This window comes from Stegodyphus dumicola, chromosome X2 (genome assembly GCF_044657685.1).
Source record: "Stegodyphus dumicola isolate Sdum_Otavi_A_Nest chromosome X2, ASM4465768v1".
NCBI lineage: Eukaryota > Metazoa > Arthropoda > Arachnida > Araneae > Eresidae > Stegodyphus > Stegodyphus dumicola.
In genome coordinates, this window is record NC_140781.1 from 35,908,804 (window position 1) to 35,932,545 (window position 23,742).

General features: G+C 32.0%; 1 protein-coding gene across 2 annotated transcripts in view; it reads left to right on the forward strand.

Annotated features, from left to right (window-relative positions):
- The first annotated feature begins 2,736 nt into the window (after positions 1–2,736).
- The window catches only part of LOC118182207 (1-acylglycerol-3-phosphate O-acyltransferase ABHD5-like), a 41,373-nt gene continuing 20,367 nt past the window's right edge, over positions 2,737–23,742 (forward strand). Inside the window, exons 1-3 of one of the 2 annotated variants that reach the window (XM_035351525.2) lie at positions 2,737–2,861; positions 9,075–9,229; positions 15,588–15,872. In XM_035351525.2, the coding sequence (XP_035207416.1) occupies positions 2,848–2,861; positions 9,075–9,229; positions 15,588–15,872 (454 nt within the window). In that variant the 5' untranslated portion in view covers positions 2,737–2,847. The other variant, XM_035351524.2, reaches the window with a different exon arrangement.

Consider the following 23,742-nt stretch of genomic DNA (forward strand, 5'->3'; position numbering starts at 1 on the left):
TAAAATTAGGCTTAGCGATGCAAAACCTCCGTCCTGTATGGTGACTGCCTTCGATTCTCTTCCATCCCGCACGAGCGTCTTAAACAAAGGTGCGCAGTCGCGAAAAGGTTTAAGGTAGGGAAAATGTTATTGCTGACACATTCTCCCGAATAGAAGTAGATTCTGTTTCTCACTCACCTATTCTGGATTTCAAACAGTTAGCCTCAGCACAACTCACAGACTATGAACTACAACAATTACTAACTTCTAAATTTTCTTCTTTGAAGCTCTCCAAACAGTATTTTCCGCTTAAAGATATTTATCTCTATCGTGACTGCAGAACCAATGTCCCTCGTCCTTTCATTCCCTTTTCATTTAGACATATCATCTTCCAAAGTATTCCCAACCTTTCGCATCCAGGTATATCTGCCACTTCAAAATTGATACGCAGACGTTACGTTTGGCCTAACATGCACACTTTTATCAAAAACTCTGTGAACGCTTGTGAGAAATGTCAACGTTCCAAGATACACAAGCATACGAAATCACCCATTTCGACATTTTTTACTTCCTGATGCCAGATTTTCTCATATTCACATAGATTTTATTGGCCCATTACTAATTTCTGAAGGTTATAAGTATTGCTCGACCATAATCAATCGCTTCACTCGATGGCCGGAAGTAATTCCCACATCTGATATGTCGGCTGAAACAACTAGTAAAGCTCTAATTATTGGATGGATAGCTCGTTTCGGATGCTTTTCAACTATCACTACTGATCAGGGTCGGAACTCTGAATCGCATCATTTCAGGGAGTTTACGAACCTGCTGGGCACTTATCGCATTCGTACCACCGCCTATAGATCTCAATCTAAAGGAATCATTGAGCGTTTCCATCGTCAACTGAAAAAGAGCATAAAATCGCAAAAGAATCCTCACTGGACAGAATCGTTACCTGTTATACTTTGGGGTATTAGATTTTCCGTCAAAGACGACATTCAAGCAACTTGTTCTGAGTTGGTCTACAGTATTATCTTAAGACTGCCTTCGGATATTTTGTGCTTAGATCAGCTTTCTCCGCCATCCCCGACACCAACATATGTAAATCGTTTACGATCTATCATGCAATCTCTGATTCCCATCGCAACATCAAAACACTGTTCAGAGCCTATCCACATCCATCCATCTTTAAAATCGTGCTCTCATGTTTATTTGAGAATTAACTCAGTCAAGCCTCCTCTTCAACAACCATACTCAGGTCCTCATCCAGTCATTGAGCGATATGATAAAACCTTTAACGGTAAAAATGAAATTTTTTCAATTGATCGACTCAAACCTGCATTTTTCATTATTGATAAAACCTTTGCCTTTAACACTAAACCTTCCAATAAGACAATATTGAAACCTACCAAGTCAAATGCTCCTAAAACTGTCGCAAAATCTGGACGACATGTCAAATTCCCTCAACATCTGTCTACCACCTAATACATATAACTTATATATATTGTTATTTATTCAATATTTCATTATGCAGTTTAATTTATCATGTGTTTTATATTGTACCTTTTACTTTCACATTTATCACTGCATAATGTAAATTCTGTATAGTTTTTTGTGAATCGTTCGGTCTCCCTCACTGGGGGGATACTCTGTGGAAACACCGTACGAAGTTTTGGGAGTTCTACGCATGCCCGCCTCGGATGAGCGTCGGATGGCGAGGAGAGAGCGGTGTGCACGAAGCAAGAATTTTCCTTCTCATCGGAATGTCATTATTGATGTGTTAAATAAAGTTTATATATTTTATACTTGTGTCTTGCCTCACCATGGGACCTCTGCAAAATACTATATTTTCGAAATAAATTGTGAATATGTCATGGTGTGATTATTTGATATTCCTCTTAATATGATTTGCATAACTTTAACAAAGCATATTATGCATTGTTCTTTCATTTGTTTCAGATTCAAATATATTGAATCTTGTTTTGTCAATCAGCTGAAGAACTCTGTTATGACGATCAAGATGAGAAAGGGACTACTATTTCTAAGAACGTCAGTAAACATTAGTAATGAGTTTGAGTAACACTAGTCGTGAGTAATCTTCTTAGAAAGGATTGCAATTTTCCATCATATCACCATTGCTTATGAAGGCATATTCTCTCTAAACACGTTCATGTCTAGGGTTTCGGCGCATATGATGAGTTCCTTAGTCAGATTACAGAAGTTCTTTCTTTTCTTAAGTTGTAATTAATCTGTTGACATATTCTAAGTCTGTTTCGTATAAATGTTTAGTTTTTTTCAAACGTCGTTTCATTAATTTTTTTTTTTCAATCTAGTTATACTTTTAGTTAGTTTTTTGACTTTAGGATATGAAACATTTCACTTTTCTCTGTACTCTAAATTATTTACCAGATTTACTTCTAAAGATGAAATATTGGATTATCTTTTTCAAGTAAGTTTAGTTTGTCTGAAACTATGTCATCTCTTGCAAATCAAAACACTATTTCAGGCACTGATCTTCAAATATTTGTCGTCGTAGTATGGAAAGATATTTATCTTGAGGGGGTGGAGAGAATGAATCTCATAACATGCTGATATATGGTTATAGGTTATGGACTATGAGTTATTATTGAAAAGTAATCCAGAAAATATATATCTTTGATGCAAAATTTGAAACTTTTGCTAAAACGACAAGACGGTCGGGAAATGTTGGGGTAGGTTGAAATGGTATTTTTTGTTCAATCACATATTAAGAAAATCTTATTAGTTGTGGCAACAGCTTTATATGCTATTGCATTGTTTGTTTTGAAATGCGGGTAAAAAAAATTGTGACAACTGTAAATTGTGTACATTCACAGCATTCACATAGAAATGCCATCTAAAATGTAAATATTTATAAATGTTCATTGTGGAACAATTTTCTTTTTAGGAAGTAGCTGTCAGTAACGATTTTATCTTATTGATGCTGCGTCATTAAAAAAAGTCTATTTACGTTTTATAATGCCATTCTGAATTGCTTACGTAACTGATTGCATAACTTACGATGATGCGTTATTTTTTTTCCTTATCCGATTTGAAGAATAGAGATGTGCTAGTCGGCCCGTCACGCTGTTGACTTGGACTAGCTCAGTCAGGAACTTCCAACAGGTTTTCCTCTATTTGTAAAATTATTTTAAACCTTGATGATTATTCGTTACATTAGTAATATTTTTAAAACAACCGATCTCAATATCTATAAATCAAGAATGGAGACACAGAGGAGAGGAAAGTAAGCAGTTTTATCCTCATTGGTGAAAGAAATTTATTGTGTAAATGTAATTGTTATTTTGATTAAATTAATTTTGTACATTGTGAAAAAATGCGTGTAATCCTAAATTTTTGTTAAAAATAAACGAAACTGAATTCTTCTGTAGATTATTTACAAGTTAAAAATATTTCGTTTTAGTAGTGAAAACGTGGTTCTGAAATTATGTTGTTTCCTTATAGAACTCAATATATTTACTCAGATTTGAAATTACAATTTTGATGTCTGTGTTTTAAAAGTAATCAATAGCAGTAACATTTCACATTGTGAAGGGAATAGAATGTTGTCTTTAAAATTATAATTAATGAAGAATATAGCCAAGAGGTGAGCTAGAGGGGTGAAAATGATTTTGCATGGAGAAGAGTTACGTGAGGACTGGATTAAAGTTTAACTCTACATCGGGTGCATTGTAAACTGTGGCTATTTCTGATAGGTGTGTGGTTAACACCTGTCACTCACATGCTTAATCTAGAGTTAAGTACTTAGGTATGAGCAGAAATTTATCCATAAAGCAGACGTTTTAGTCCAGAAGTTTTTCCAGTATAATATTGTTTCCTTATTTGTGCTGAACCTTTTCAGAACTTTCTATTTCTGCTCTCCTTTCCTGAAACATTTAATGTACACACCCCTTTCAAGCAGTCCTGTGTCATTACTGAACACAGATAAGTTTTCAGTCTGGACCAGAGCTTAAATTGCGACGGCCCCTGACTCCATTACTTCTCAAAATTTTTGGGACATATTCTAATTGTAGCTCGAGCGCACTGGATACCTGAATAAGAAGGCTGCAGCATATTTTTTATGTAACTGAACGGTTATTTTAGTAGAATTTTGATCTCGAAAAATATTTTTTTAGCAATGAAATTATATTAAAAATCACGGTACTTTTCCGTTTCGCCGGCACAAATCTCGCCAAGAAGACTTTGTTGCTGACAGCATACAATATATGCATAAGAAATGTTAACAAATATTAGTTCTAAGATATTTTTATTTTGAAGGCATAAACATTTTAATATGGTTTAAAATTTTGTAAAAAGCCAATAAATAAAGGCAATAAATTTGTAAAAAGACATTAATTTAAGAATTTACTATGCTTTCATGGTTCAACATCCTGATTCGCCAGTTAGTATCACGTGACCCCAACTTATCTCACTTCGCGTAAACTACACTACAAAAATCTAATTCTCTCAGTAATTATCTACGTAAATTTCAAGTTAAATCTTAATTTGGAATACAAGTTCAAATGCAAGAATTATTTCAATTCATACGAATAGCTTACTCAGAAATTATGTAAAAACACACTGTTTTACTTCGCTAGTGCATTCTCATCAGAATTGATGAACCCTTGATTTTGCGGTGAACCCTTGATTCTTCGGGTGAGCGGTGTGATTGCATCCTAATTGACTTAATTACCGCGAATGGGCTGAGGGCATAAAATTTAATATCTTGTAAAAATTCTATGTAATTGTATGCGAGTATTGAAAGAAACAATCAATCTGATAAGAAATGGCTGCGACTGATTTTGAAAATGAAGCATAAAATGTTACCAGCGAAGATATTCCGTTGGTATCAGTTGTACCATTATTGGCGACTTTATCGTTTGCGCCGGCAAAACGGAAAAGTACCAAAATCGCTTATTAAATTTTGTCTCTTTACATTTAATTTATTTTAATTATTTAATTACTTTAACATTTAATTATTTTAATAAATAATAATAAATTTTGAATTCAATAATAATTATCAGTTAAATAATAATTATAGAATAAATATTAATTATATTAATATCAATTAAATACTTATTAATTAATTTGATACTCACTAACCAACTAATTTTTAAATTATTAATGATTTTAACAGTCATTTTATTTATTTACTCTTGTTCTCTTTCTGACAGTCTTCCATAAAGTTCCAGCACTTCTGCTTTTAGAAATTAAGCCCTGGTCTGGACGTGATATTAAAAATGCTGACCCTAGTATTCATATTGTATGGCGGAAAATATGCATAATTTTATAGTAAAACACTGTCGCAAATAATTTTTTTTGCTGTCTGAGCTATAATTTCTCTGATTTTTTCTTCTCTGAAAGAGCTCATATAACATTCATAACCCGTGCATTCAATCTGCTGTTATTGGAGGGTGCAACCAAGTTTTCACTGTGTGCAAGGTAAGTTCTGAATATGGTAAGAGTATAGTTTAGGGTACCCCTTCTTGATTTTTGGTGGTACATGGATGCCGATTTTGTGCAATTCTTTGACTCGTTATTTTGGATTGCGAAGCGGCGATTTTTGGGCCAAACTTCGCCGCTACGCAAAGCCAAAATAACAAGACAAACAATTGCACAAACTCGGTATCCATGTACACATCAACTTATTTTCACTTCAAAAAGAAATCCCCGAATTACACAAAATCGGCATTGCACACCCCTTTGACTTTATCCATGTACATGTCGACCTATTTTCACTTAAACAAAAAATCCCCGAATTGCACAAAAATGCCATTGCGCACTCTTTTAACTTTATCCATATACACGTCGACCTATTTTCATTTTAAAAAAATCCCAGAATTGCACAAACTTGCATTGCGCACTCCATTTACTTTGTCTATGTACACATTGATATATTGTCACTTAAAAAGTCAAAGGAGCACCAAATTCTACAATATAGGCAAACAAAAAGTACATAATCTCAATGAAATACATTTTAAACCAAACAATAAAATAACGTAAAAAAGGAAAAGCCATGTTATACATTTAAGCACTACGAAAAGCAAATATTCACTTACCATGATTTTCGAGTTCGCTTTGTACAGCCAGAGCCACATAAAAATCAAAATATCAATCGTACTCAAATGACTTTTTTCAAACCAGGTACTCCTTTTGATCGAACGCTTCACATAGTGACCACCTGAACCTTTCTTCCTAGAAGCCCATTCAAATCCATCTAAACGGTTTTTACGTTCGACTATTGCATAGCCTTCCTAAATACAGGACACTTATAATGGCTACTAAGTAAACCTTTATTTACACACCAATTAAAGCTCTTTTCTCCTTTCGCTCCAAATCATACAGAAACTTCCAAGTTAATCTTGCTACATTTGGCCATTCTACCGTCTAAAGAATCAAACCAACGCACACCACAAAAACGCTTACGAAACATCCCATGATTCAAAATTTCCCAGAATTATGCCCCCGATTACTTCACAATAGGGTTTCCATAACATTCAACTACTCAGGTTACCATAAATGAAACAACTTGCTGATAAATCAAACAACAACTTGGCAATAAATCAAACAACTTCGCCATAATACAAGGGGGACTTTAAAGTCTACTCTACCCCTGAATATAAATGCTCGTCATAAAAGAAATGAAGTATATTTGGTTTGGTGAAAAAGTAATCACTTCCTCTTTTGATAATTGTTTCCTCTATCTGATTTAACAACTTAATAAAATTTCATTTCCTGAAGTCATGCCAAATAGATCGAGCTTGATTTTGAATCGTTATTGTTATAATTTGTTTGATTTAGAATACATTCTATGAAATCTGGTCCAACCAAGTCCTGTATGTGTATTGTATTTCATTAGACAACAGCAGCACTTCATTGTCTAATGAAGAAAATGGTTTTTCAGAATGCAATGAAATGTGTTAGAGACCTTTGTGGTTACAGAAGATAATACTTGCAGTTTAATCTCACATTTGATTAAAAATCATTTTCATTTGACATAAAAGCATTATTTAATTTGATCCACAGCCCAGCTGCAATACTTCTCTTTTTTTAGAGAAATCCCAAATCCTGTCACAGGTAGAGTAGACTTTAAGGTACCCCTTGTATTATGGTGAAATTATTGTTTGATTTATCACCAAGTTGCTGTTTCATTTATGGTAGCCAGAGTAGTTGAATGATATGGAAACTTTATTGTGACGTAATCAGGTGCACGATTCTAGGAAATTTTGAATGGGATTTTTCGTAAGCTTTTTTGTGGTGTGTGTTGGTTTGATTCTTTAGACGGTAGAATGGCCGAATGTAGTAAGATTAATTTGAAGTTTTTGAACTATTTGGAGCGAAAGGGGAAAAGAGCTTTATTTGACTGGTGTATAAATGAAGGTTTACTTAATAGCCATTATAAATGTCCTGTATATAGGAAGGATATGCGTCTAGTCAAACGCAAAAACTGTTTAGATGGATTTGAATGGGTTTGTAGGAAGAAATTGCCACTACACAAGCCAAAATAACGAGTCAAAGAATTGCACAGAATCGGTATCCATATACCGCCAAAAATCGCCAAGTTTCACCAAGGGGTACCCTAAACTATACTCTTAACCCTGTGACATTACACCTGAGTCCCAAGTAGGAGGACTTTGTATGAAATTGAACCGTAGTACAGTCAAAAGTCTTTAATAAATAATCCGGAATGATCTATAATCCAGACCTCAAAGCAGCAAACTTTCTGCGCATGCATTACGCTATATGCATAATGCGCATTATGCACATGTGTAGACGCATTATACGCAGAATGTGTTTACGCATGCGCATAATACCTTTATGCATGTGCGTATAATGTATAACAGACGGTATAAGCTAAGCTAAAATAATCTAATTATCTATTTCAGTTAATGTTGCAGATTGCGTTGTTCCTTAATCTTCTAATTGTTTCAGGCTTATTATTTTTTTGCAGATTGTTAGAGCAATTTTATAAAAGTAAGCTTGAGCTTTCGATTACGTCAAAAAGAATTTCCGATTCTGAAGCTGCCAAATGATCTACAAAGTGAAAGCATGTTTCGATGTCCATCAAACAAAAAATGGGATTGCTGCAAAAAATGGATAAAGGCATATCCATTGTTTCTCTAACCATTTCGAAATCTTTTTATAAATTTCACGCTGCTCTGCGGGGGGGGGGGACGTTGCGGCATGCAATGAACTGGAAGTTGATCTGTCAGCACTATCCTTATCTTCAGGGCAGATATTTTTATTTTATTCAGCTTATAATTCCTTACTAAATGTAGTATTTCATCTCGATGTACTCTCTTGATATATTTAAATCAAATTCCTTGTCATTATAAATACCACGAATACACATCAAATAGTTTTCTAGTTGCAAGTTTTTTAATTTTGACTATGCGTAATGTATGCTTTATACATGCGTGCATTGAAAGAAATGTTTAATAAAGTAAACAAATAAATATTAAGCCTTTTTTTTTTTTTTGTAAATTTTGATACCTTTAGATCATAATTGCTCTTTATTTCATAAATTACAGTTTCATATTTTTGATTTTATAATTTCTGCATGCCATCTTACCAGGTTTAAACTGATGATCTATAATCCGGAAAAACCGATAATCTGAAATCGAAGTCCTGACGAGTCCGGATTAAAGACTTTTGACTGTATCAGCAGAAAATTCTGTTATTTATTCAGTATTTCTTTTAACATTTAGTTAAATTAGCGTTGTTACAAGCTACTGAATATTTGCCTCACTTTTTCTGGAAAGTGAGAAATATCCAGGAAATACTTAAGTGGATGAGAATAAACACCCGATTCCAAAATCCAGCCTCTTCAAGAAGCATAACTGCTATAGGCTGTATCCGTCTGGTCGAGAAAGAAGGCTTCTGAAAGTAAAAAATAAGGGAATAATTTTATTTGAATGTAAAAAAAATTCTGTACAGCTTATTTATTATTTTATTTTAATATCATGTCTTGTTATTGTTGATGTATTAATGAGTAATGAAGAGAAACCATTCACTGTATTTACAAGAACAGTTGGTGTTTCTCTCATAAGATACTGATGCAAAAATTTTTTTTCTAGGTTTTGGCGTGTATTTCTAACTGCCTCTAGCTTTTCTGGCCTGTCTTATCTTTTCATGTTGAATAACTCTTTCCTTAGATGCATAACTGACTGGTTTCGATGGTGTCCAACTTCTCCTGAGCGGTTGGAAGAAGCAGAGCGAAAAATCTTTTCATGTTAGTGTACTGTTTTTTCACTTTTATTGTATTTTATTAAACTTCACATCTAGAAATATAGTTTTAGGTGATCGGTTAGTTAGTAATTAAATTCGTAGTTGGAAATATACAATGTAGCAAAATTCACAGCATACTGTTAAATTCATTGATATTATAAGCAAGCATCTGCTGTTTATTATTTTCTGTGTCAAATAGTAATTACAGGACTGCTTTCATCAACAGAGATTGTAATGTGACCTGTGTCAAATAATGGTTTTGCCACATCAGTCACAAGTGTGTGACTGTAATTATCACTAGTGAATAATCTGTGAGGATGCTATTTCTTCCCCCCATGGCTATTGCATGGATATGAATATACTGTAAATGCTGAGCTTTGATATAGACTGTTTATGCATCTAGTATGATGGGGTGACCACACATATTGCCTTTATACCACACATTTAACACACATATGCATACTCAATGCACACACACACACACACACACACACACACACACATATATATATATATATATATACACATACGTACATATAATGTAAGAAAGGCAAACTAGCTAAACTCAAAAGGACCTGTGAGTCCTGTAGTTCTAAATTTTGGTCATAAACTGACCCATTATGAATCTTTTATTCCCTTTCTAAAACATTGTTGCTGTTAGTGCCTTTTTAAAGTTATAACTCTTCAGACTAAGAAGGTTCACCCACAAAGTTTGTAAATATGTTGACTTATAGCAATTTCTTTATTTATTTTGATGCTGTAAATTTGCCTTACCAGGCTTCTTGTATAGTTTTTCATGCGCAAATTAAGTATTTTTCATATACTTGTTAACAGCGGACGCGTCGGGAAATGAATCAGGGAAATTGAGACTTGGATACAATTAATATTTGGACTTTTTTAATAAAAAATTTGTTGGCTATGAGTCTCACTGATATGAATAACATAGAGACTATCGGTCTCATGTTAAACATATATCACATAATCCAAATTATTTTTAACTTTAGTGAAATTATAAAATGTAGATCATATATGTAGGTAAAATTTGATTTATTTTTCACTGAAGTAGTTTAATTATTCACTTTCGGTTTCAATTCTTTAATTATAATTATATTTAATTACGAAGTATAATTCTCTTTATTTAAAGTACAAATTCTAATTGAATTTTTTTTTTCCCTTGCTTTGGGGAAAGGCCAGAATTTTTGGGTGAACTATTATAATTAAAATACACTGAAATGGTTCATCGGCTAATTCTGGATACAGAAAAGCAAGGATTCTTGTAGAAGAGATATTTTAATGTTCTTTTTTTCTAATGAAGTAGCACTGAAGTTGATTGAATTACACTTCTGTTATGTTCTGTTTTCTTTTAATTTCTTTAAAGATTTTTTTTGATTGGGTTATTGATTTTTAAAAGTTTTGGTTTTTACATTTATTAAATTCTTTTTTGCACTTATTAGATTATTTTAAATTTATTAATTATGAATTTCAAAATTTTCGTCTTTGTAAAACATTAGTTCTTACTTTCTTACTTTATATATATATATATTACATGTTTTAATTTTTACTTTTACAATTGTAATATTATTCTTCGTGATGATTTAACTCCAGTCCCCGTTAAAACATTATTAACATTTTGCTTTCAAATTACTTCAAAACATCTTTCAAAATATAACTTACCAGTATGGATGCACACTTTTAAAATAATTCTACTTTAATTAAACTTAGGAGATAATATAATCAATTAATCAATACTGTTTAGGAAATAAATTATTATTAACTAACTTTGCAGCAATTGCGCAAGTAATAATAACTTGTATTCGCACTAAATGGATTTAAGTTCATACAACATTATATATATATGTTCTTCTTATAACATCACTTGACCTCATCTGGTCTCCCAATATGTGGTAATTTTTTTTTCTTTGTAAGGATACTTCAAAGCATTTTTCAAACACATTATTTGAATAGAAGGAATGCATCTTAGCTGCAGTCACCAGTATCCCTGGTAGTGTGTTGTGGATAGTATTTGAGAGCTGGAAGGATGTGTAATGCAGCAAGGCCATCATTTCAGGGGGGGAATCATATTCCACCCAAGACTGATAAATGGCACTACTGTACCTGCTATTTGGTATAGAAAATAATAATAATAAAAAACAGTGGTTTTGCATATGGCATGATTTTATTAATATGATGTGAGCCTCATCCTATATTTTTAGATGTAAAATTTTACCAAACTATTTGACATATTTTTATAGATATCTGATAAATTAAGATTGAATATCAAAAGTTTTCATAACATGTTCACGGCGGAGCCAATTTTTATGTTCTATGGCGTGAGACTGCGCTCTAATTTTTGCTGCATTTCATCTGGCGGCGCGCGGTTATTACCTGTTCAAACCTGTATATGAGTTGTACGTTTGCTAATAGTTATTAATTATAATTGATATTAAAAAGGTTTTATAACAAATAAATGTTAATTTTTTATTATTTTAATTTTCAGCTTCTAATAACATAATCGAATGCCTACCACTGGTGGCATTCCCCCCCCCCCCCCCGATAAGACAGACTAGTGCAGGCCACTGGTGGGTATGCATTGCCCGATGAGACAGACTAGTGCGGACACCAGTGGCATGCGCCGCCCAATGAAACAGACTAGTGCGGACCACAGGTGGCCCGTGCCGGCGTGAACGTGTTAAGCAGTTTTGATATTTGTTTGTATACATAATTTACCCAAATGTCAATAAACATTTAAAAAATTTGTTTCAGCAAATTCACTGCATACAATAAGGCAGTCAGCAAAGACCTTAATGAAATTTGTTTTTTCCTGTATTATAAATTTAATTATAAAGACTTTTTTATTATAATTATTTCCATCTAATAGTGTCACTTCTCCTAATCTAGAATATATGGCTGTATTTTTTAATCGTTTAAAATCAATGTTATGTTGACATTTCTACAAAATAACGTTATTCTTAACTTAGTTTTAAGGCAAGCATTGGGTTTTAGACATTCATGCAAAATGGATCATCACCGGGTATTGCTTCCCTTTACTTTAGATGAAATGGAGTAATGACCTGACACTTCCAGTATGAATGATTGTCTCATTACTGTGATTTTGGGGTTGCAGGGTTCTTAGTATGGAAATCATCCATACATCACTGCCATTATTAAGGAAATAAACACAATGGCCTGTAGCAGTGATCCACATTAAAATGCTTCTTTTGTTGTCCTTTCATTGTAGCTCATTTCTTGCCAATATTCAGTAATGATGGCCACCATACACAGCATTTTTTATAGATATATTGCATTTTTTTAAACAGACAATGTGCCATCTGATGAACAATACTGTAATTGAAATATTTTCATGCTAAGATTTTTTTAAATAAAGCCACAATTTTATACATTTCTATCCTAATTAAATTATTGTGTGTTTTTAAGAAAAAAAATGGTTGATTAAATTTGATTTCACAGCATATTCTTAAAAAGGAATAGGTTGAGCTTTAAAATATTTTTACATCTACATATAAAATTAATGCTTTAAGAGAGAAGCCTCTTCTCTGGAAGGAAAAAAGTGAACAAAAAAATGCAGTAGAAATGTTTGAACTAGAGTTAATGTAAATCTGTTATTACATATGGCTTTATTGGAAAGATCAATCCAAACATATAAAATAGCTCAAATATCACACAAGAACAATGATAAATAATAAAAAAGAACAAACATTTAAAGTAAGAATCACAATAAATGAACATGGGAACAAAGTAGTCTTTATAGGAGTTCATGAAAGCTCTGATATTCCAGTATAGTTTACTTATCTCACCACATTTCTGAGACTTTATTTAGTTCTGGGTGTATAAGAAGATGCCCTGTATTTATGATGCCCTTAATCTCCGAATTGGATCCGGCTGATTATTTTCTGCAGACTGTTAGAGCAATTTTATAAAAGTAAGCTTGAACTTTCAATTATGTCAAAAAGAATTTCTGATTCTGGAGCCGCCAAAGGATCTACAAAGCGAAAGCATGTTTCGATGTCCATCAGACAAAAAGTGGAATTGCTGCAAAAAAGTGGATAAAGGCATATCCTTTGTTTCTCTAACCATTACAAAATCTTTTTATAAATTTCACACTGCTGTACGGGGAGGGGGGATGTCACGGCGCGCAATGAACTGGAAGTTGATCTTTCAGCACTATCCTTATCTTCAGGGCAGATGTTTTGATTTTATTCGGCTTATAATTCCTTACTAAGTGTAGTATTTCATCTTGATGTACTCCGTCTTTGATATGATTTAAAGCAAATTCCTTGTCATTATAAATATCACAAATACACATCAAATAGTTTTCTGGTTGCAATTTTCTAATTTCAACTATGCGTAATGTATGCTTTACGCATGCGCACATTGAAAGAAATGTTTAATAAAGTAAACAGATAAATATTAAGCTTTTTTTTTTTTTTTTTAATTTTGATACCCTTTAGATCATAATTGCTCTTTATTTCATAAATTACGGTTTCCTATTTTTTATTTTATAATTTCTGCATGCCATCTTACCAGATTTAAATTGATGATCTATAATCCGGAAAAACCGATAATCCAGAATCGCCGAAGTCCCGATGAGTCCGTATTAAAGACTTTTGACTGTAGTTACTTTTGCTTATTTAGGAGCACATAATGTTAAAACAAGTTAACTGCCAAATCAGTGTGAATAAAAAATTCAAAATAAAATATACAGATCTAAGTGTATTGGGCATAGTAGCATTATTTTGGAATTTTCACAAAACTTTAAAAATTTTGTCAGAAAATTCGTTTCCTATTTAACATATTATTTTTGTTTAAAGTTATTTATTAGATTTTTTTTTTTTTTTTTTTTTTTTTTTTTTTTTTTTTGTTTACTGTTGCTTATTTCTAGATGAGTAAATTCATATGTGTAGAAAAATTGAAAGTTCAGATTTCAAAGACTTCCCTTGTCAGATATCTTATTAAATGTTAAATTATAATAAACAAAAACTAAATAATAAGAATTTTAATTATGTTTTACTGTAGTAAACTTCGTTTTACTGTGTAATTGCTTTATTTTATAATTGTGATGGTTCATTTTGTTTTTATTATAAAGGAATCTTAAAAGATATTAGTAAAATCAGAAAAGGCTTTAATTATCAAAATTCAGTAGTATTACAGAAGTTAAAATAAGCTTCAAGTGTGCCATGGAAAAAAAAAAAAGGTCTTATGATAAAATGGTGAGTGAAGGGAAATGCCAATTGTAAATGTGCAAAAAGAGAATCTGGCATATTGTTACGTTTTTCCTTTTCTGACACCAGTTGTTGCGTTATTTTCTTCGTTCACGTTCGTATGGGGTTTGTGGATTTCAAGTGAATAACGACGACACTTGATGAAGTATCAAAACACACTTTATTTAGCCAATGTTAATCAGAACAACTCTAATAACACTTTTTACAGTCATCTGAGATCTACTATAAACATGTTGGAACAATCAGTGACACAGCCTTCACACTGTCAGGCAATAACGGTGGAGACAGCCTCACTGCAAAGCACCCGAGTACAGCTTCCAACTCTGCTTGGTTGTTCTCAGAACTCCACGTACTCTTGAGACTTTCCACACGATGCACTCAATGATACACAAGAGTATAGCTCTCGACGATGCACTAAAAGATTCTCTCGATGCACTTGACGACCACCTCGGCGCTAGACTTCGAGACACTTGCTCAATGACTGACTATCAGCTCGTTAGACGAGGCACACACACTAACTGACTGCAGACCAGCAGGGTTTATACAGCTTTCGGCTTGTGTTCGAGAACTTCTGGGCTAAACTGGTAAGAATTCGTTCCAGAAGGTTCTCCGTCCGTCCATGGTATATTGCCAATTCTGTCGCCAAATGGACGATTTATCGCAAAATGTGGCAACCTTGCCTTTCCTTGCCATTTTTATGGCAACCCTAAAACTGCTTTGCGGGGAAGTCATCTTATCACGCCTGTACATTTCGTAATATTAAATTTACTGTATTTTATCAAATGTAATTATGATCTGCGCTTCCTCAAATTTACATGTTGTTGTTAGGAGTATATTTTCCTTCATTTATGTTTCACATGTAAAACACATGTGATTTTTCACATGCAGCTTTCCCTAATTAGGTTTTTGCATGCATGATTTTTGTGAGGCATGCACATTTTTGTACTTTTATACTGTACTTGTGCTATAGTAATTTTTATTTTATGTGAATTCAAATTTTACAGTGTATAAAATTTAGTCTGTTTATACATCGGTTTCATTTAAAGCTGAATTTAAATATTTTTGTAGAGTGTAAGCTATATTATACAGGATATAACGATAAGCATTATTTTTCATATTTAGATCTCAAAACACCTCATACATTGGAATTTGTGCATATAGCTGTTGATGATCATGGAAAAGAATACAAAATTAGGTCTTTAAGAATTAATAACTGTACAAATGAAAAAAGTACTCCACTTGTTCTTCTTCATGGGTTTGCTTCTGGAATTGGTCTGTGGATCTTAAATTTATTCAGTCTATCTCAAGATCGTCCTTTGTATGCTCTAGATATCTTAGGTTTTGGCCAGAGTTCAAGACCTTTATTTAGTGGTGATGCTGAAGTTGCAGAGATTCAGATGGTTGAAAGTGAGTGAAAAATCATCTTTTATTGTGTAAAATTAATTTTTTTAAATATTTTGTTGTTTGTGGTATTGCAGAGATTTAGCTTTCTTAGCATAAAATTTATTGTTTGATAGAGTAGGTAAATTTTTTATGGTAATGTAAAATAAATAATATGCTAACAAAAGTCTGGGTGTTGTTTTTTATTTGACATGGACAATTTTATATTTGTTTGTTTGTTATTTAAGAATGATGGCAAATCTGTGTTATTTTAAATTATGGGCATGGTAATATTTTAAGTTTTAACCCTTTTCATATTTAATTGTCTCTTCAGCCAGGCCATGTATGTACACTGCGCAGAGAAAAAATAGGACAGTGCTATATCTCCTATTCTACTGGGCTGATTGACAAAATTCAAACTGCATTTTTCATGTCTTGAAAGCGTGACTTAGGATATATATTAGATTTATATATAGCACTATTCTAACATAGGTATTTTGACACAAAATTGGACTTTTTCTGAAATTGCATACCAATTTTTTTCCATATTTCGATTCTATGACACAAATTATGCCAGAATGCCAAGTTTTGTAAAAATCGTACAAGTAGTTTTTAACTCAATGTTAATTGAATTTGGCAAATATTTATTAATATCTCTATTTTTATTAAACTTTTCTTTTATTTTTTTTCACATTTCGAAATTTAGGTTCATTCCAAATAAAATTTACCCATTTTTTGTGTTTCAATTTTTAAATAATTTTTAGAAATTTTTCGAAAAAAATTTTGAATTATAATTTATAAAATTTTTACCATCATCTTAAAGTAGGTGTATTTCTAAGAATACCTGCAAAAATTTAGACTTTTTTTATTCAAAATTTTCACATTTTGAATTTTTTTTTATTAAAAGAAACACAAGTTCCCCATGTACCACATAGTATCACATGGGGCTTACAGAAGTAAGTATGAAACACAATAACAAATTTCAAACACATTTTGGAATTTGGCATCCTTTTTTTAAGCGATAATAATGCCAAATGTGGTTTATGGATTTTTGTTACAGTGAATTGCCACAGCTATTTTAACCTTAAATTTCAAATAAAATTTTACGGAGAATTAATTATATGAAATTTTTTCCCTCAGTGATGCATAATAAATATTTATAAATACTACATGAAAAGCTATTTTTTGCTTAATTATAGATGATATTATTCACATTTTTAACTACTTTTTAAATTTCTCTCTTTCTTCCTTTTTTAAAAAATATATTTGTAAGAGTAAATTTTTATCTTCAGCGTTTTATCGTCTGCTACTACAATTAACTTCATTTAAATCAAATTGTCTAAAACTGAGAACTTTCATTTGATGTTTATTTGAAATTTATGAAAATATTTTATGACATTAACTGCATAATTTATTTCTAAACAAGCTGTTGCTTATGAAGTGGCTGAAAGAGCGGCTGATACTATCATCCATATTTTTAAAGCACAGTATATTTTTATAGAAACATAAGATTTAGAATAATCATTTTTATGAAAGTCAAATTATGATATAAACAACATACAATCCTCTAGAGACCGAATTAATGGAAGTTCAATGGTTATGTAGAAATGATCTGCAGCTACTTAATCGCTGGATAAGTCAGCAAGTTCTGTAGACAAGTAAGAATAATTATATAAATGACACTTACCATTCTGGATTCAATTAACGAGGGTACGATGTTTATTAAATAAATTTAAGAAGTTTTTCTAAAATGTATTTTTATGCTTAACGTATTTTCATTATATCCTTAAAATTCTAATTTAGAATGTAATTGTCAAGAACTGAATTCTAATCATCAGTAATATAATAAGTAATTATTACCGTTATTAATAAATCCTTCATATAAAGTAATTGCAAATATTTCAAAAACCTTTCTTGTCTGAGTGCAAATATTTCTCTTTTTATATTAATCAAGATTGCATATGATATTATTTATTTGCACTTCAATTCTTACCTTCAGCTCTAGTAGAAGTTACAAATCAATTATATTTAATTAATTAATGACCATCTAAGTTTAGAAACAGCATACCGTAACAGCAATTCAATTATTGGCGCCGTATCTTTCATGTTACTCCCGATTGTCAAGCTACATGATTTTTAATGAGTATTCGGGTTTTGCTAGTAACTTCACTTGGAAATCGCGCTTAAACTAGGTTAGTTGGTTATTTGAATATAGAAAGAACATGGGAGCTATTTGGTTAAGATGCTTTCATAGAGAACCTTTGTAAAGAGAACCTAGAAAACTACGAAAACCAGCCATGCAGCCTGGGTTAGGCTTCACAACAAACAATTAGTATTTAACAATCTTCAAATGCTAGGCAACTGGTGAGGCTCCAAGTAAATCTCCAATTTAATATTATATTTGCAAATATTTAAAATATTGTTGTATTCTTAGACACAAAAAGTAGAATTTAAGTTTCGTTAACTCGTTAGTAAACTACCAAGCCGTAGTGCAAATGAATATTCAATTTCTTTTGCAGTAATTGTATTCACTTAATATTCTTGGAATATGAGCTAATGAAGGAATGTTCTCGGAAGATTAAAGAAGTGTTTAAATCCAGTGATGTTAGGTTTGTCTTACAAGCTCAGGTATCAAAACGATTCAGCAATTGCCCTAGTATTGACTTGTAAATGGCTGTGAATTAAGCAGATGACTTTTAATTTTTACATTATTCAGTCAGAAAACGTATTCCAAATGTTTTGTATTGCATGACAATGCATCTTTTCATTATTCAATAACCAATTAGAGAACCGCATGTGTTCCGAAAATAAGTATGTGTACTCAATCGTCCTGCATGTTCTTCGAATTTGTCTTCTTATGATTTTTTTTCTTTCCCTAAAACTAAAGTGGCCTCTCAAAGGAAAGTTTTTTGACATTGAAGAGACAAAAGGAGTATGACATCTACTTTAAGAGGCATGTCGAAAACAGATCTCTACAAGCCTTCTCTTCCGTTACATGTTGTGCATTCAAACAAAAAGTTGCATCAGCGTAAATTCTATAATCTATTTTTATTACTCTCTGATTACTTTATTAACATACAATGAATATATACTAAACCTTTTACTTCAGCTTCAGTAATTTGGAATTATTGTCGGAACTAGGACTTAGATGATAAGTCGAATTGAATATTTCGATAATCCAATAAATTCAAGGTCGAAGTTTCAATATTTTATTTTCAGAGGGAGGGGAAATTTTTTCAGTTTTGGTCCATTAGCCTAAGTATATTTGCTTCGATTCTTAATTTTTTCCAAAAAAGTGAAAATCTTGTGCATGGTATACATATAACGCATAGCTTCAAATTAAAATTTAATAATATACAGGGTGGTTATAATTAAAGTTCCACTTTGAAACGGTCATAAAATGAAATTGCTATTGGCTATGGGGTTATCTCAAAAGCACTGTTTATAGTGATAATCTAAACAATTTGGCAGAAATGAAAAATGTGATACACCAACATGTTCGTAACATTCCTCCTGATATGCTAAGAGTTGCCGTTGAGAATGCAGTAACCGGATTTAACTTGCTTTCGGAAAATGCTGATTGCTACATTGAACATGCTTTGTAACATATTTCGGAAACAATTAAACACATTTTAAACCGATGTTTTCATGTCTTATTTCATTTAACAATATTGCATGCAGTGCCATTTTTCCCTGGTGGTGAGTTTTGAACTCAAATAAATTCCCATAACCTCCTTTACATGATTCCCAAGTTTGATAACATTTGGTCTGGTAGTTTTCCTTTTATGACCATTTCAAAGTGAAACTTTAATTATAACCACCACGTAAAGTAAACTTTAAAAGTTTGACAGTTTGCTTCAAGTCCCAGCTTTAAAAATATATGTATAAATTATACTATTTTTAAATATATATATATAAATATAAATTTTTATATTAATTCTCTTAGAAAGGCTGTTTTAAGAAGCTAATTTTTCTCTCGCGTTATAGATTGTATAAGAAAACGTGATCTCTAATATGATTTAGATTGTTTCAGGCGATATAAGAACCGCGTCACTAGGTGGTACAGAATAAACACTGTTGGGCTGTTTTATTTCTTTGTCATTTAGCAAAAAATATTTTAATTAAAATATTTATCCTTTGAACTTCGCTTTAAACTTTATTTATAGTTAAAATGACTAGAAAATGAAAAGCTGTCTTCAGCTGAAACGCAATTCATGGAATTGATATTTTAAAAAAATTGACAAGAATGCAAAATTTATGGAAGTCTAGCAATCGAAAAATCTTAATTTTCTTGTGTGAGCACTGAAAATAACTGTAGAAGAAAAGATGAAAATTAAGGAGAAAAGTAAGCAAAAGGTTGCAGGGAAATTTGGCTGTCAGACATACCAAGATGTTTCATAAAGTTGGACGCTTTTGAATATACTTTCAGGATACTTCAAAGAATTTAGGTGTTCAAAGAGAAAACACTTTGATGTGTACACCAGCTCTATACCATCAATTCAGCTTCTGTTAACAGAAAAGACAAAAACAATATCGTTGCAGATTAAAGTGAAGAGCGACTGGTTTTAGATTATATGGTAGTATAAATTTAAATTATGTTATATATCATATCATAAACGGAGAATCCCATGATTTCTCAGTTGAATTATTTGAAGATTCAGGAGTTTATCCAGTGATGTATGTGGATGTCACTTAAAGAGTTTTTTCCCCTCCTGATGAAACAGCGGCCGAGTGGTAAAGTTGCTGAACACTGGTAGTTCGTTCTGAGGTTTGAGTCCCGCGAACGGGCTGGCTGCGTGGCCGCTTTCGTGGTTTTCTCCATGTGTAATGCGTATACGAGCCAGTTTCCCTTAGAAAATCCTCCACGAAGGCATCCCTCCCCTTAGGCAGATAGCCCTTGTGCACTTTCTCATAATTAAATAAACCAAAACCTCTTGATGAAACCAATCTTTCCTTTCATTTCATACCTTAAAAATGACTGATAAAGGCTCTTTCATCAGTATTTGGTCATACTTTCAAAATGACTGATAAAGGCTCTTTCATCAGTATTTGGTCAGAGCCTTAAAGGCTCTAACAAAATACTGATGAAATGGATTGAATTGGATTATTAAGTTATGGCAAAGCAGGGTTATCTGCCTAAAAGGAAGGATGCCCTTGTGAAGAACTTACACATGAGAAAAATCCATGAAAACGCCCATGCAACCAGCCCGTTTACCGGGATTCGAACCCCGGATAGAACTACCAGTGTTCAGCGACTTTACTGCTCAGCCGTTTGTGAGTCTTTATGAAATGGAAGGTGATAACTTTATTTAAAATGATTGTCAGAAATACCAAGATGTTTCGAATAGTTGGATGCTTTTTAATATACTTGCAGAATGCCTAAAGAAAAAAAGGAAGAATGAAGCAGAATGCCAGAAGAAAAAAATAAATTTTTGCATAAAATTTAGTATTTGATTTTTTTTTAATTTAAAACTTTTTTATCTTATGATATTTGATTCTTGCGATTTCAAAAATAAAATATTTGACTAAAATATGAATAACATTTTAAGAAATCAAATGAAGGATAAAATTGTGTAAAGCAATGGGCACAATGATAAAACTGTTTAAAGCAGTGTATGCAAGTCATCCTAAGTTAAAATGTTGATTATACATCTCTCTTATATATATATATATATATATATATATATATATATCTTTTCTGAACGGAGCATTGTTAACTGTGTTAACTGGGCTTTACTGTATTTTCTCTTTTAATATATGCAGTTTTCAAATGCATTGTAGTCTGGGTTACAAAGTATTCTTCCAAAAGAAACACAATTCAAATAAATAAAATAAAATTCTGGAAAATTTATATTAATAAATATATTTAAAATGCTCAGTTTGAATGAATAAATAGATTAAATTTTAAAATAATTATCTGAAGAGACAATGCAACACTAACAGTTAAAATAAAATTCTAAAAATTACCTAAAATAGTAATTATGACTAAAAATATAGTATAAAGAAAACTATTTGAAAAAAAAAAAAAAAAAAGTAAACGATGCACCTTTGATTTAAACTACGCAGTTCGAATGAGTAAATAGAAATTTTTAAAACAGTTATTCGAAAGAAACCATGCAACTTAAACAATTAAAATGAAATTCGAAAAAGAAAAAACACTTAAAATAATAATAACTTTTCAGATAGTTATTATAACTTAAATTTATAATAACTATCTGAAAAAAGGAACGATCGTGACTTTTCCCCCTTCACGTACGAGGTAGAAAGGAAAAGGAAACTAGGTTGTCATATATTAAGAAGTTCGCCAAGTGAACTATTCTTGGCGCAACTGAAAAAAAAGCGGCAACATAAACTGTTGAATTTTTCCGTAAATTTTGCACCAAATTTTACAAAATTTAGTATCTAGGCATAATTTGAAAATGAAGAAGAAAATAAAGGAGAGGGAGTTTCAGAAACACGTGGTCCTTATCAGCACTGCACGTGGTTATAACTGGATTTTTAATCAGAGTTGCACTGGCCGCCTACTTTTACTGAGCCAGGCTATCTGATCAAGCATAAAGGACAAGAAAAATTAGCGAAGTTAAAATAGGGAGCGAGGGGCAAATGCAACATAAAATGTTGAATTTTATTTGAAGTTCAGATTTTGAGCTTGAAGGTGCATTTGCCCCTCGCTCCCTATTTTAACTTCGCTAATTTTTCTTGTCCTTTATGCTTGATCAGATAGCCTGGCTCAGTAAAAGTAGGTGGCCAGTGCAACTCTGATTAAAAATCCAGTTATAACCACGTGCAGTGCTGATAAGGACCACGTGTTTCTGAGACTCCTTCTCCTTTATTTTCTTTTTTCTAGGTATTTCTTTCTCCTGATGAGGAGGGGACCTTTAGCTGCCCTCGAAATCGATTGAGTGTTTCATTATCCTTACGCTAAATACAAGGTTGTTTTTTACGATTTTGATTGTCACATTAGCGTGTTTCTCTTCTAGTCTAACCATAAAAGTTCTAGAGTAAGTGCAGTGCTGAGGGCACAGAATTTATCTTGTTCAAAGAGGATTGTATTATCAACTGAGGCTTAATCACATAGGTGGCCTAAATGCCATTAAAACAACACCTTACCATTTATTGAACTACAAGGAGACATTATAAGTACCAATATTCTGATGCTGAGATGACTTCAAAGCATTGTGGCAGTGAAGGGAGGAACTTTCATAAAATGAAAAACTAAATAACCATTTGAAAACAGTGTAATACAGAATGATTTGCACATATATAATTTTGTATATATAGTTTCAGTCTGCAACAAGTAATTCATATTAAAATATGATTAAAATAATAATTTTAAAAAAATTGTTATACATTTTTATTGTGTTATAAATAATGCTCCATAGATGCTGTAAACTTTTGAATGTTAAAAATGTTGCTTTATGTGTTGACAGATTTTATTATCTTTTTTAATCAGAAGTAGCTGCAACCTTCCATTTTATCCATATTTCAGTTATCTGTGCAGAAATCCGTGTTACGTTGGATTATTGGAGTTATAAATACATGGTTTTCAATATTATTTTTATACTGAAATGAGAATTTGGATGAAATTAATGCTATCTTTAACTGTGCTTTTACTGTTTTGTTGCATAATAGACTGAAAATGCTATTGTGCTCAGCTTATAATTTTTCATATTTTTTGCGAGGGATAATGGATAAATTTTTGCAAGTTGCATCTTACTTGTGCAATCAGCTTATTCCTGTACCTTAGGATATGGAAATTCCAAATGGGTGAACAAACAGTATATAAATGATTATATTGCAGGGCACCCTTATCTGGCAATATGGGAAGTAGAAATCATCTTACAAAATTATAGCAAATAAATGTTAAACCACCTTACAAAATACTAGCAAATATATA